This window comes from Balaenoptera ricei, chromosome 1 (genome assembly GCF_028023285.1).
Source record: "Balaenoptera ricei isolate mBalRic1 chromosome 1, mBalRic1.hap2, whole genome shotgun sequence".
Lineage (NCBI taxonomy): Eukaryota > Metazoa > Chordata > Mammalia > Artiodactyla > Balaenopteridae > Balaenoptera > Balaenoptera ricei.
In genome coordinates this window covers 9595853-9611494 of record NC_082639.1, presented here as the reverse complement: position 1 = coordinate 9611494, position 15642 = coordinate 9595853, and the positions used below count along the sequence as shown (strand labels likewise).

Below are 15642 nucleotides of genomic sequence, written 5' to 3'. Positions count from 1 at the left end.
ACAAAATGAGCCCAAAATAACTTGCTGTGTCAGAAAGTATGAAAGTGCTCAAGGCATGAGGGGGCATATGTCAAAAGGACACAGAAGGTTAAAGGCACTCCCACTGGCCAAATATGAGAACTGAGGATAAAAATAAATCCTGACAGTAACAGATAACACACTGAATAAAACAAGGAGCCATGGGGACATACATAAAGCTACAGACTGAACTGTGCCCCTGCAAAATCCTTATGCTGAAGACCTAACCCACAGTTGTGATGAAAATGGGGCCTTTGGGTAATAATTAGGCTTAGATGAGGTCATGAGGGTGGGGGTCTCCTGATGGGATCAGTGTCCTTAAGACACCAAAGGGCTTGCTTTCTCCTCTCCCCTCACCCCTGACCCCACTCTTCCTCTGCCATCTGAGGACACGGTAAGAAGGCTGCAGTCCACAAACCAGAAGAAGGGCCCCCTCCGGGAACCGACTCGGCCGGCACCCTGATCTTGGACCTCCCAGCTTCCAGAACGGCGAGAAATAAATTCTCATTGTTTAGTCTGTAGTATTTTGTTCTGGAAGTCCAAGCTAATACACATGCATGCATGCATACATACATACATACATAGAAAACTTGATGAGGAACAGGATATTTACAGAGTCTCAAAGCACCTCTCCACAAAATATTTACTAAATACAAGGGAAAAGAAAAACATCCTTCACAGTGGAGAAGGCTGGCAGACACCACCTTAAGCAAGTGCTAACGTTAACATCACCAGCAACAGGACAAATCCACTTTACAGAACTTCTACCAACTTTTCTATAAATTTGAGATTCTTTCAAAACAGAAAGTAAAAAAAGAAATCCCCAAAAACAAACAAACAAAAACCTAAGAGGTCAACCTTCCACTCTTGGTTTCTAATTCAAGCACACAGGTCCATTTCCTAGTGCCAATTCAAAGAACATTGCCTAGTTTTAGATGTCAACGTAACTCACTCATCACCTTCCCTCCCATTTACCGATTTTCATCCTCATCAAGTGAAATGACAACTGTGAAAGTGTGTAAATTATAAAATTTTATTTAAAGTATTTTTTGCTACTTAATTTTAAAAAATCTGTTTTTGTCTACTTAGCAGACACCTCGCCCTTGGAAGTCACATGCATATTTATTATTGTTTTGCTGACCACACCTGGTGATCGTACTCCACTTGATACATCATCTTTCTCTTGAGTTGGTTTCCATTCACTCTAACGTCCTCATTAACTTGAACATTTCTTTGAAGGTCATCTGCATCATTTCCAAGGGCTCTTCTATTTTTTTCCCAATTCCTTGATTTTTGTCAGACTCCTTTAATTTTAGATTATTGCCTTTCAAAATTTCCTTTTTCAAAATGTTCAATAAAGTCTAGAAAATTGTTTACTTTCAATTACTACATCTCATGGTCTCTTTACTCATCACCATTCCCAAACCTTATTTCTAAAATGTATCTAACACATAAACACAGTCTTATATAAAAGAATGTGATAACATTTTAAGCAAATTTGAATTATGTGACTTTCAACTGGTATGATATAAAAACACATGTAGAAGTACTGGTTGATTGATAGATGGATGAACCTTGAAAACATTAGGATAACTGAAAGAAGCCCTTCATTAAAGACCACTCGTATATTGACAGAAGTCCAGAACAGAGGTGTCTACAGTGACAGAAAGTAGATTAATGACTGCTTAGGGCTGGGAAGTAAGGAGAATGCGGGGGTGATAGATAAAGGATACAGGGTTCTTTCTTGAGGTGATGAAAATGTTCTAAAATTGAGTGTGGTTAGAGTAGTACTTACTGTGGATATATTAAAACCCAATGAATTGTATATTTTAAATGGGTGATTTGTATGGTATATGAATTATATCTCTATAAAGCTGTTACAAATATAAAACTGAATTGGAAACACATGTATTAAAGTTTCATTTGATGTGCAAAATTTGAAATAATTTGAATCTATCCCCCATGAAAAATGTGGTAAGAGTTGTACAACCTCAAAGCCAAATGAGTCATAACCCACCTACATTACTGCCACACATGATAGCACTTTAGTTGATTAAAGGGCATCCTCTGTCAGCATTAGGGCCATTTAGGCTGGAAACACACACCCTCTGTCAGGGTTGTTTTGGGATTATATGATTTATATTATGCAAAATTTTCCAGAACACACCCCTCAGGTAAATGGTTTCAAATAATTACAGCTGGTGATCTTCCTCCTCTTAAAGTGGTTTCTGCACCTCTGTGTTCTCAAACAACATTCATTTTGAAGTCTGAACTATTTATTACCAGTCTTTCTGTCAGTCACAATATTTCTGGTCAAACTTTACTCTTTCTCTCAATATCTAAGTCTATTAGCAAAATCATTTCATAAACTAACTTGAAAAGAATGTTGGCATAAAAAGGGAAAAAACTGTCAGTGTGATAATTTTTCCACTGAGTTTAGGGAAAAGTAGATTAGGGGAGCGTTACAACAGAAAAAGAGTAATGAAAACGACAAATCACAAATTTGAAAAAAAATAAATTCAAGAATTAAGTTCTTCGAAAAGGTATCAAAGATGAGAAGGGCTTGGAATTCCTAGAGCAGGCATCATGGGACAGTGGGGAGAACAACAACTGGAGCAGTCAGGATGCCCAAGTTCCATCTGAGCACGGGCCTGGGTCTCTGCTTGCTCATCTGCAAAACGAGAGGGTGGACCAGGTGGCCCCTGTCCCTTCCAGGGCTAAAAATCTTTTCTTCTAAACTCCAAGTTCTAAGCTCTCTTACCTTCTTCTTTAAAATGACTCTCTGTGTCTTTGGTGAGACATCCAACACGAGCTCTGCACAGGTAATGGCTCTGTTGGAAGCCACAGGCCGTCCTGTCCCCTCCTGTAAACTAGAATTGAAAATACAGTAACAATCATAATACACACACACACGTATATACGCGGACTCACATGCGTATTCATGTACTCCTAAGCAAATGGCTAAACCTCCACCACAAAGAAGATAATTCTTTATTCATCATAGAAGAAAAAGTCTGACTCAAGCTGCAGAAAGATCAAGGTTGTGCTGTTTTCCTGCACAGTTCAAAGATTCATTTGTCAGAAGACATACTCTGACATTTCCCCTCTCCTGATAATTTCAGTGGCTTAAAATTCAGACATAAAAGGATGACTATATATCTTTAGAGACAAAAAAACAAAAACTAATCCAGACATTCCAAGGGTCCAAGAATTAGTTCTACTGTTTGCCAGAAAGATGATCAGAAGTATTGCGTCCCTATGTCTTAGCAAGAAACCAGAAGTCCCTTTAGGATGAAAAGAAAACAAAGGGTTCATAATCACCTTCCTCCAATTAATTCCACCTTGTTGTGTTTCTCTGTGGCTTAAGAATACTAAGCTTTATGGAATGTTGCAGCCTAACTACACTTTAGGGTATTTCAATGAGATTTTATTTAGATTATCCTCCTGTTTCCACTAATCTCTATCATCAAAAAAGGGACTGAAAAATTCCGAGTTAAAAACCAGTTTCCACGATACCAAAAGCACAAGTGACCAAAAAAATTTTGACTTCAACAACATTAAGAACTTTTGTCCTTCCAAAAGACATTACCAAGAAAGTAAAAACACAATCCACGGAATGGGAGAAGATATTTGCAAATCATATATCTGATATGGGATTTGTATCCATATTATATAAGGAGCTTTAAAATTCAACAATAAAAAGGCAAAAAAATTTAATTTAAAAATGGGCCAAGGGGGCTTCCCTGGTGGTGCAGTGGTTGAGAATCTGCCTGCCAATGCAGGGGACAGGGGTTCGAGCCCTGGTCCAGGAAGATCCCACATGCCGCGGAGCAACTAGGCCCGTGAGCCACAGCTGCTGAGCCTGCGAGCCACAACTGAGCCCACGTGCCACAACTACTGAGCCCACGTGCCACAACTACTGAAGCCCGCGCTCCTAGAGCCCGTGCTCCGCAGCAAGAGAAGCCACCGCAATGAGAAGCCTGCACACCGCAACGAAGAGTAGCCCCCACTCGCCGCAATTAGAGAACGCCCGCACGTAGCAACGAATACCCAACACAGCCAAAAATAAATAAATAAAATAAATTAAAAAAAACATTACAAAAATTTTTTTCTTTTTAAGTGGAAAACAACAAGCACTGCTGAGAATGTAGAGAAACCGGAACCCTTACACATTGCTGGTGGGACATAAAATGATTCAGCTCCTGCGGAAAATAGTATAGCAGTTCCTCAAAAAGGTAAACACAGAATTACCGTAGAACCCAGCAATTCCACTCCTAGGTATATATGCAAAAGAATTAAAAACAAGTACTTAAACAAGTACATGCATGGGCATGCTGATAGCACTGTTCACAACAGCCAAAAGGTAGAGACAACACAAATGTCCATCAAAGGAAGAACGGACAAACAAAATGTGGTACAGACACACAATGGAATATTACTCAGCCATAACAGGAATGAAACAGTGATACATGCTACAGTGTGGATGAACCTTGAAAACATTATGCTAAGTGAAGGAAGCCAGACACAAAAGGTCACACATTTTATGATAATTTATGTGAAATATCTGAAATAGGTAAATCCTTAGAGACAGAAAGCAGATTGGTGGTTTCCAGGGGCTGGGAGAAGAGGTTTAATGGGGGAGTCACTACTTAACGGGTTCGGGGTGATGAAAGCGTTTTGGAACTAGACAGAGGTGGTGGCTGTACAATATCACGAATACACTAAATGCCACTGAACTGATCACTTTAAAATGGTTACTTTTATGGTATATGAACTTCACCTCAATTTAAAATAAAACAAAACAAAACAAAACTAGTCTCCTTCCTCATCATTAGGTCTCACCAAAAATGCGAAGAAATAGGATCTACTGCACTTCAAAATAGGGTTCAACCCCTTAGCACACTAAGATTCCCAGGAACTTCTCTTTTTCTCTATCCATATCCGTTCAACCCATTAAACTCTAACTCTCCATTAGGACTCTTCAGTTAAACAGCTTAGTAACTACTGGAATTTAACATAAGAAAGTAAAGAGAAAAACATGAATAGCAACCAGATTAAGGACTGGTTTTTCAGGCACTAAAACCTTAAGCATATCATACTGTTGAGCGCCATAATCTTTAAAAAGAAAGAAACACACATGATTGACTTAATTAAAACAAGATAAGCATCTCAGCACCATCATTATCAAAAGAGAACTGTAATAAACAAGGAAAAGACGGGCTATTCTAAGCAAAGATGCCTATTCAATTCATTATTAGTGAAATCTGGAGTCTACGTAGCTGAGAGAGAGAGACACTGCACAGACTCAGAGATGATTCTGTGGGCCTCAGGCACATACAAAAATATTTCATGAGCAAAATTATTCAGAACATTTTGGAAAGAAATATGACTTTAAATGCCCTGTTCACCAGGTGACTTATATTTGGAATGCTAAAGATTAGGCTATCTTCCCAGTTTCTTCAACTTTAAAATTGGCCCTGTAACCAGCACAGAAACAAACTATATTTATGTGAAGGTGGAATGACTACTTTTGAAAGCCTAACATTTTGAATCTCTATGTACCTATCTCTGTACCAATCTAACAGAATTAGAATAAGCTCGCTATTCCTCACCTGACTTTTCTTTCTAAATACAACTAACTAGTCAGACAACAGTGAAGATTATAATTCTAAGGCAACTGGAATTACTGTCAAGTTAAACTCTTCTGCTTGCCTTTATGTGATTATTAAAGACCTTTAAGTGTCTGCTTAATCAGAATTCTCAACGGAAGAGGAGAGTCAGAATGGTGACTTGAATGATTATGGATGAAGATTAGTCAGTTTCAAATGAGAAAAGAGGTAAAACAAAAAATGGCAAGAAGTTTAAAGCAAGAGAAATTTAAGACATTATAATAACAATGCCTTAAGGGAGCTGTTAGATACTAGAATGGATTATTGGGGATGGATTATTAAAAAGAGAAGAGTCTTGCCTTTTTGGATAAGTTTTACTCTACCCAGAAGACAAGTGTTTAGACTAAAGACCTCTCAAGATAGAGCCCGAGCCTAGGATTTGGTAAAGAATGGAAGGAATCTTCGTTCATCCCTTAGCCTCCTGAGAACTGCTTAAAATTTAAAACCGGTTAATAATTAGAGCTTTCTGCTTTACGAACAGTAATTTAACTCAGAATTACCCAGAGAACGTATATGTAGCAGCAATGTAAATGAAATTTTCATAATAAAGCTGTCGGTTATCCTGGAAATCATTCATGTTGCAGTTGATCTCAGAGGAACCTGCCCCTTTAACAGTCAGAGTGATAAAAGGTGGCAGGGTGGGTTCGTCCCAGGCATAATCCAAGGAAGTCATGGGCTTCACTTCAGTTCGGAGCCTGGGTTCAGCAACGCCATGCTGAGTGAAGACAACCGGGACCTACAGTAACGGCAGAGAGGATAAAGAGGACTTTCATTCAGAGCGGTGGTATTGGAAAGTGATCAGTGCCTCCTAGGTTTAAGTCCCAGATCCTTCCCAAATGAATCCTACACAGCATATAACCACAAGTGAGGCTCATCATCTGGCCTCTTCAAATGCCTTTCTAATCATCTTCAAAATTGCAAAAAGCCCACCAATTAGACATGGGCCACAGCCTGTTGGGTAAAGGGTTTTGAGAAGCTTTGCCACGCCAAATACCTAGAGGAAGCTTCTCTGTCCTTTCAATGGCATCTAGTCCACCCTCAACCCCCTGGGATACACTTTGAACAAAACTTTTGGAATTCAGCTATGGAAAGTCACATATTTTAAGATGTAAGGCATAATTTAAAATAGAATCTAATGATTTCCATCTTGGCTTTACTTGGAAGATTCATAAAAGAGCTCGCTGTAACTAAGCAACAGTAGAAATGCCCGCCCATTCTACCGGGCATTTGTCAATCTGATTCTGATTCCTCTCTCTCTGTTTATATGGAAATGTCTATAGAGGGCACCATGCCAACCACACCATCTAGTCAAAATAAGTTCTGGGGGGCCTGAGAAGTCACTTCTGGACAAGGCTGCTCAGCAATCAACCTAACCAGCAGAAACCACCTCCCAGTGGTAAGATTTCTAAGATCCTGCACAGCTTCTTTTGAACCCAAGTTTAAAATGTACTTCATCATTATCTTAAGGGCAGTACATATTCCACTGTCCCGCATATGAAACAGCCAAACCGGCTCTCAACTCCCCTTGATACCTTAGAAAAGTTGTCAATTCGGAAAGGAGGGGGTAACTGATCTGTATCACTAAAGGAGATCCTATAGGTAGCTCCTCGAAGAGTAATTTCCACACGCAGGAAGAAGCATTTTCCCAGAGTGTCTCTGCAGTAAAAGGAAACAAAAGACGCTGCATAAAATGGAGGGAACAAGTTCCAGTTCACACTCTCCTCATACTTCTCATGATCACCACTGTGTGCTCTCTGCTCACATTAAAAAAGTAGAAACTGACAGCATAATCACACAGTAAAAAAGAATTCATTCAAGCAACTTTGAACAGCACGCCGTAACTGTGTGAGATCTACAAATTTTACTTAGGGTTTGTTCTGGGTCCTAGCGTCAGTGCAGCAAATGAGTAAATATTGGTTGAACTACATAAAATTGTTAATATTAGACTACTTTTGACCTAGAAACGAGGAATTTCACATGGTTCAAACTAATATATTGATGTTATTGATAAACAGGGTTTGCATTGTAGAATGAGGGAAGGTGAGGAAGAATCCTGTGGAATGGAGGTACCAGTATGTGATCATAATTTATGTGGGTGTTGTGGGGGTGTGTGTGTATGTGTGTGTGTACTTAAATACAGATAAACCACTGGAGAGAATGGAAAGAAAGCTCTTCCTTAGGGAATAATATCAGTTAATAAATGTAGAAGAAATGAGAGAACCAGGAAAATCACCATTTTGTAACCACCAATGTAATAACTGATTCAGGTAAGAACCATCAAACCACTGAGTGAAAGGTTTTGGGGAAACAGAACATACACACAGTCTCAAATTATCCCCCCAATGGACTGGACTAGTCCTGTTTACAAAGAAGAAAAGGTAACTTCACAATACAGAGACCTGGTGGACACCACCTAAACCAAATGATGATCAAATTTAGCAACATCAATAATGGGACCAACAGACGTCACAGGCCTCTGGATGTGATGCAGCGGGAAACACGTACCACCGCAGAAGTAGTATTCTTACCAAAAATGTCTGGCCCAAATTTTTCTTTTTTCTTTTTTGGCCTGAATTTATACATAGAAAACCATCAGAAAAATCCAGAAAATAAAACATTCTACCAGACACTGGCTTGGACTCCAAAAATGTCAATGTCAATAAAGACAAAAAGGGAAAAGTGAGACTATGACTATTCTAGATTAAAGGAGATGAGATATACCAGCCAAATAAAATGCATGATCCTTCACTGGATCCTAGATCTGGGGAGGAGGGTTGCTATGAAGGACATTTTAGAGGACTATTTATTTAAAAACATAATCAATATTAAATTTCTTCAGTGTATAATGATAGGTAATAAAGTTTTTATGGCTGAAGTATCATGATGACTTCACATTACTTTCAAATGGTTTGGGAAAAAAAGTGTATGTGTGCACGTGTGGAGAGAGAACAAGAACAAGGCAAATGTTGAAATGTAGGAAATCTAGGTAAAAGAGGGGTGCCTTTGTACTACTCTTGTAAGTTTTCTGTGGGTTTAAACTGATTCAAGATGAAAATGTGGGGAAAGTAAAGGAACAGCTGGCCCAGGTCCCTGCTCAGTAGTTTAGGGCCACACACTGAAACTATTTCAAAAGGATTAACAAAGGTACACAAGCCATCTTTCTCCCCACCCTCCACACCTTTTACTTCCTTTTCTTCTTTTTTTTAAGTAACGATGAGTAACTTTTTTGTTTAATTCTGAATTGGCTTCACACCACACAACAGATCTGGGCTGCCTCCACCAAGGCAGTATATAAACCAATGGTGGTTTCAGCTGCAGAATTCCTCACCTTCCCCTGCCCGCCCCCACCATGAAATCTTGTGGGGCAGGGGTCCCCAACCCCTGGTCCTCGGTGGACGGGGCCGCACAGCAGGAGGTGAGCGGTGGGCAAGCGAGCGAAGCTTCATCTGCCGCTCCCCATCACTCGCATTACCACCTGAACCATCCCCCTACCCCACCGTCCGTGGAAAAACTGTCTTTGATGAAACTGGTCCCTGGTGCCAAAAAGGTTGGGGACCGGCCCAGAGTCAGGCGTGTAAGCCAGCCGGAGCGGCGGCGGCGGTAGCGGCAGGACCGCCGTGGCGCCGGTAGCAGCGACCCGGAGGGAGCGCGAGGCGACGCTGGCTGCGGGGACCCGGTGACAGCGCGAGAGGTACTAGATTTTACAAGTTTGCACCATGCGTGAGTATAAGCTAGTCGTTCTTGGCTCCGGAGGAGTTGGAAAATCTGCTCTGACTGTACAATTTGTTCAAGGAATTTTTGTTGAAAAATATGATCCTACGATAGAAGATTCTTATAGAAAGCAAGTTGAAGTAGATGCACAACAGTGTATGCTTGAAATCTTGGATACTGCAGGAACGGAACAATTTACAGCAATGAGGGATTTGTACATGAAAAACGGACAAGGCTTTGCCTTAGTTTATTCCATCACAGCACAGTCCACATTTAATGATTTACAAGATCTGAGAGAACAGATTCTTCGAGTTAAAGACACTGATGATGTTCCAATGATTCTGGTTGGTAATAAGTGTGACTTGGAAGATGAAAGAGTTGTAGGAAAGGAACAAGGTCAAAATTTAGCAAGACAATGGAACAACTGTGCATTCTTAGAATCCTCTGCAAAATCAAAAATAAATGTTAATGAGATCTTTTATGACCTAGTGAGGCAAATTAACAGAAAAACTCCAGTGCCTGGGAAGGCCCGCAAAAAGTCGTCACGTCAGCTGCTTTAATATACTAAATGCATTGTAGCTCTGAGCCAGGTCTGAAGAACTGTTGCCCAATTCAACAGTGCCAGCATTCCAACTTTGTTAAACCTACCAACATCTTAAATGGACTTTCTGTGGTGGTACCCTTTAAGAGGCGGAAGAAAGCTACTACATCAGTTTGCACATTCTAATCACTTTCCAGTATCACAAGAGAGATTTTTACTTATATAATAGTCCTAGAGTATGCAGCTGGTAAAACCAGAGGCTACAGTCCAGTATTACTGCTAAGAGACATTTTTCATCCACCAATGTTGTACATGTATGAAAATGGTGTACTGTATACTTTAACACGCCCCATACTTTGTATTGGAGAGTACAATAATGTAAATCCTAAAAGCACCACTATTTTAGCATAATAAAAGAAAGTCCAAAGAGCTCCTATATAGACTACTCCAGATAACTTCGCTTCTTTGATACTTGTAGCTTATTGTAATTTTTTTTAAGAAATTCAAGGTCATTATCATTGTATTGTACAAATAAGCGCTTTAACACAGCTATATAGTTTTTTTAATTTTTAAAAACCTGTGGAGACAGTGATCTTGTCTTTAAAATATGATAGTCCTTTCAGTATAATGTCTTAGATTAAAGACGTTGCCTTTAATATCTGTTGGGAAGGAAATGTCCAGACTTTTCAAATCTTTTATTATATGTTTCCTTTTTTGTTTACATAGGGAACAATGTTTATAGTTGTGTGTACAGTGGGGGTCTACAACAAGAAGTGTATATTTTCAAACAATTTTTTAATGATTTAACAATTTTTGTAAATCATTTTCAGGCTTCTGCAGCTGTAGATTCTCACTGTGAATCCCCTGCTTGCTCATGCATAAGTGTATTTGCAATACCAAATATACAGGTTTAGTATTTTTGCCTGTTAGTGATTGTTTCACATGTGTAACGTTTTGGTTGAGATGTTAAATGGTGGACGAGTACTGTGGATGTGAATGTGGGAAGTAATTTTAATCATGTGTAATTGGTCACAAGGCCTAAGTTGCAGTAACTATTGCTGTTTTATTTAACAATGCCTTGTTGCTTTGTATGCATTAACGTTTGGGTGTAAAGATTGTGTGTCTATCCAACAGGGAGCCACAGTATTTAAATTGACCAACCTAATGTTACAACTACTTTTGAGGTGGCCAAATGTAAACTAAAAGCCTTAATTAAAGTGGTGCAATTTTGTATAACTTAGCATCAGTAGTTCAATAAATTTGGATTGCCATGCAAGGGCTTGCATTATAATTACTTGCCACTTGAATGTGTTTTGGGTAATGTTTAAAAGTGCTAGTAAATAAATATGGGTTTAACTTCTTTTTAAATGTAAAAAAAAAAAAAAAAAAGGTTGGGGACCGCTGTTGTGGGGAACATATGATACTACCAGATAGGAGTTCTGATTGAAGTAGGGATGAGGGCATTGGAGCCCTGCCCACTTTGCTCCCTTGACCTGTAAAGTCACCTCCTTAGACCCCAATGGCCCCTAGGAACATAGCTGAAAAACCACTATGCCAGAAGCAATTAACTCTAATACGGGGGGCCAGGGCAAAGGATAATTAAGAAATGCACATCATCAACAAAAACAGAAACAAAGAAAAACCTCAGATAATGCATTTTTTTAAGTCAAATATAAATACTATTTTGGATCATCTATTATTAAATTAGCCATTTTTCTGTTCCATTACAATAGTGTTCTCCATAGAGAACTAACCATAAGGTATAAACGATTAAATATTGCTTCTAAATGTGTTGAAATAGCACTGATTTCAGTGTCTTTAGATTCAAAAAGCATATGATGAAAAAAATTAAAGAGGACAGAAATAAATAGAAAGTCATCCCACGTTCATGGATTAGAAGACTTAGTATTGTCAAGATGTCAATGCTACCCAAAGTGGATCTACAGATCTAATACAACCCCCATCAAAATTCCAAGTGTTTTTTTTCCCCCCAGAAATAGTAAAATTCAGATGGAATCTCAAGGGACTCCAAATAGCCAAAATAGTCTTGAAAAAGAACAAAGATGGAAGTCTCACACTTCCTAACTTCAAAACTTATTACAAAACTACTGTAATTAAAAAAAAATGTGTGATATTGGCATAAAGATAGAATATGAGTGAATAGAATAGAGAGCCCAGAAATAAACCCTCACATATAGGGTCAACCAAGTTTTGACAAGGGTGTCAAGACCATACCATGGGGAAAGGAAAGTCTTTGCAACAAATGGTGTTGGGAAAACTTGATATCCACAAACAAAAGAATGAAGTTGGACCCTTACCTTACACTAAATACAAACATTAACTCAAAATGGATCAAAGACCTACATGTAAGAGCTAAAACTATAAAATTCTCAGAAGAAAACACAGGGGGAAAGCTTCACAACACTGGATTTGGCAATGATTTCTTGGATACGACACCAAAAGCACAGGCAACAAAAGTTAAAATAGGTAAGTTGGACTACATCGAAATTAAAAACTATAAATCACAGAACACAATCAACAGAGTGAAAAGGCAATGTACGGAATGGGAGAAAATATATGCAAATTATGTATCTCATAAGGGATCAGTATTCAGAATATATAAAGGACTCCTACAACTCAACAACAACAAAAACAATTCGAAAATGGGCAAAGGAGTTGAATAGACGTGTCTCCCAAAAAGATGTACAAATGGCCAACGAGCACATGAAAAGAAGTTCAACATCACTAATCATTAGGGAAATGAGAATCAAAACCATGAGATACCACCTCACACCCATTACTATCAAAAAGGCAAAAAATAACAAGTGTTGGTGAGGATATGGAGAAATTGGAACCCTTGTGTGCTATTGGCAGGAATGTAAAATGGTGAAATGTAAATGGTGAATGTAAAAATGGTCCTACTGTATAGCACAGGGAACTATATTCAATATCCTGTGATAAACCATATGGAAAAGAATATGAAAAAAAGAATGTATATATACGTGTAACTGAATCACCATGCTGTACAGCAGAAATTAACACAACATTGTAAATCAACTATATTTGAATATATATAATTTCACTGCACTAGAATGAAATAAAATGTAATAAACTATCACCAAAAAAAAAAAAAAAAAAAAAAAAGGAGGTTCTGACACATGTTACAACATGGACGAACCTTGAGGACATTATGCTAAGTGAAATAAGCCACTCATAAAAAGACAAATATTGTATGATTTCACTTATCTGAGGCACCTAGAATAGTCAAATTCATACAGAAAGGAAAACAGCAGTTGCCAGGGGTTAAGAAAGGGAAAAAGAGGAGCAGCTGTTTAATGGGTACAGAGTTTCCATTTTGCAAGAGGAAAAGAGTTTAGGAGATTGTTTGCACAACATGAATGTACTTAACACTAGTGAAGTTAAAAATGGTGAAGATAGTAAATTTTATGTTATGTGCCTGAGGCCCACAAAATAATCTCTGGGTCGTTATGCTATCTTTCTCATATGGTATGTGTATTTTACCACAATTTTTAAAGTTTAATACATTTTTTTTTAAAGCACTGGATGAAAGCAGAAAAAGAAAGCAGTCATCCTGTGCTACTTGAGGCTGAATTTTGTTGACTTTTCTTAACAAGGACCTGAGGGTCACTGGGTTGGGCAAAGAAGGCCAGGTGATTTACTGAAACCACATCAAATGAGAGAAGAGTTTGTACAATGTGCAAGAATAGACAAAAACATTTATAATCAAAGCTGCCATCTAAATGCTGACAGAGTTGTGGGCAACAGTGAGTTCAGTACTACCCCCTGAACATGTGATCTCAGACGACAGCAACTGCACAATAGTCAAAACTGTCAACGTTCCCTTTAACTCACTGCATCAAAATGTTCACTACTCCTTGCCTGGTCTTTGCACTTTTATGACCTTTGAGCCAGAAACATATGTGTGCATTTCATGAAGAGTAGTCTTACTATTTATTACTATTTACAGCTTTATAAATATCTGAAATTTATATGGTATTTACAGCTTACTATTTACATTACTGCACCTCAAATGAGGCTACTTTTTGTCTAAATATAGTCTCTGAACTTACCTCATGTTGATATGGAAGGAATTATTCTTGTTGACTTCAAAGCCTCCAGACCAAATACAACTGGGAACATCCATCAATCGGACACATAACAGCTGATCGTAGTCATTCCGAGGCCAATGGAACACCACACTGGAACCAGGAAGGGTGGAAATGTAACCTTCAGGATTGGCTGTTCCCTAAAACACACAGGACACTGGCTTTAGTCAAAAGCCAAGTCAAGACGTAAATGCTTACTGAGTATCTATCTACCCTGAGCCTTGCCCTCCACCAGGAGCTATTTAGGATACCAAAGGCACAAAATGATTACTCACATCAAAAAACTTAGTGTTGATGGGGAGATAAGCCCTGACATTAAAACTCACTGTGCTATTAAATAAACACTAGTTACTCTTCAAAAGCAAGCTGCTTACCTGTCCCCTGGCAAATTCCCTCTGTGCAAATGCAAGCTTGTGAGATGATTTATTATCTAACAGGTAACGGGGAGCGAAGATTACCATACAGGTGTCAATATATCGGCCTCGGCCTTTCTTGACATCAATACCTACAAATAACAAGAACCAGTTCCATGAGTTAATCAGAAGGAAAAAAATTTGTGGTCTAAAAAAATTAAATAGCCTTCACAATTTCTCTGAAAAAACAACTGTAGCACCCAGAGAGGCTGTCAAGCCTCCTAAGAATGGAATGAAAAGAGCAACAGCACTCAAAGTATTATACTTTATTCCCATTTAGGCCTTAAAAAGTCTCCATGGCAACATCAATGTCCCCATAATTCCTAGTTTCTTCATAAAGTGTGTACAATTACAACAGCAACTAAAACACACAGGTGTTCAGTTTGGTTTCCATTTATAAAACTAAGACAGTTTATGTGATACATTTCTGCTTACATATGGGACACAAAATTTCCTCCTAGAGAACTTGCCCCTTTTACAGCATATCGTAGAAATTTCATATTACTTAACTGGTTTCTGCAACTGCCCTGAACTCAACTGACTCTTCTAGTATTTTCTTTAAGCCCACTGCCCAAGAATCCAGCTCAAACATAATGCTAGATACTATAGAATTTATTCCTTCATAAAATAAATGTTTTCAGTACCTACTAGGTACTGAGAAAAAAAAAGCAAACAAAACACATACCAAGGAAAAAAAGACATAATCAAAAGGAAATCTCAAAACACGAGGTTCCAAAGAAAGAAAGAAAAATGAAATAGCACTATATTCTTAGAAATTCTGCTAACAACTTTTAAAAATATGAAACTCAGTGGATGAATTAATTAATTCATTCAGACAATGAATAAAGCAACTATATTCAAGGCATTGGGCTGAGCACTGGTTATATAATGATAAAAATGTTTATGGTAAAAATGATAAAAATGTTTATGGTAAAAATAATAAAAATAATAACAGTTATTGAATTCTTAAAACATGCTACACCCTCCACCAAAGGCTCAACATTTAATTCTCATAACAACCTCTTATGAGTTAGGTATTTTCATTCCTTCATTTTTGCAGATGAGGAAACTAAGGCAGGGAAAGCTGGGTAACTTGCCCTGGGTCACGCAGCCAGTAGGTGGCATAGCTGGATTTAAACCCAGGCAGCCTGCCTCGGGAGTCC

General features: G+C 38.4%; 2 protein-coding genes across 13 annotated transcripts in view; one reads left to right on the top strand and one right to left on the bottom strand.

Moving 5' to 3' along the window:
- Positions 1–15642, bottom strand: part of VPS13D (vacuolar protein sorting 13 homolog D) — a 252930-nt gene that overhangs the window by 122676 nt on the left and 114612 nt on the right. For all 12 annotated transcript variants that reach the window (XM_059913516.1, XM_059913544.1, XM_059913555.1 and 9 more), the window contains 5 exons: positions 14441–14571; positions 14031–14206; positions 7220–7343; positions 6188–6423; positions 2780–2888 (listed from right to left, as the gene is read on the bottom strand). In XM_059913516.1, the coding sequence (XP_059769499.1) occupies positions 2780–2888; positions 6188–6423; positions 7220–7343; positions 14031–14206; positions 14441–14571 (776 nt within the window). The remainder of the gene's footprint in view (positions 1–2779; positions 2889–6187; positions 6424–7219; positions 7344–14030; positions 14207–14440; positions 14572–15642) is intronic.
- Positions 9265–10466, top strand: LOC132347954 (ras-related protein Rap-1b-like). The gene has a single exon (XM_059894989.1). It carries the CDS (start codon positions 9404–9406, stop codon positions 9956–9958), a length of 555 nt encoding a protein of 184 aa, XP_059750972.1. The 5' UTR covers positions 9265–9403; the 3' UTR covers positions 9959–10466.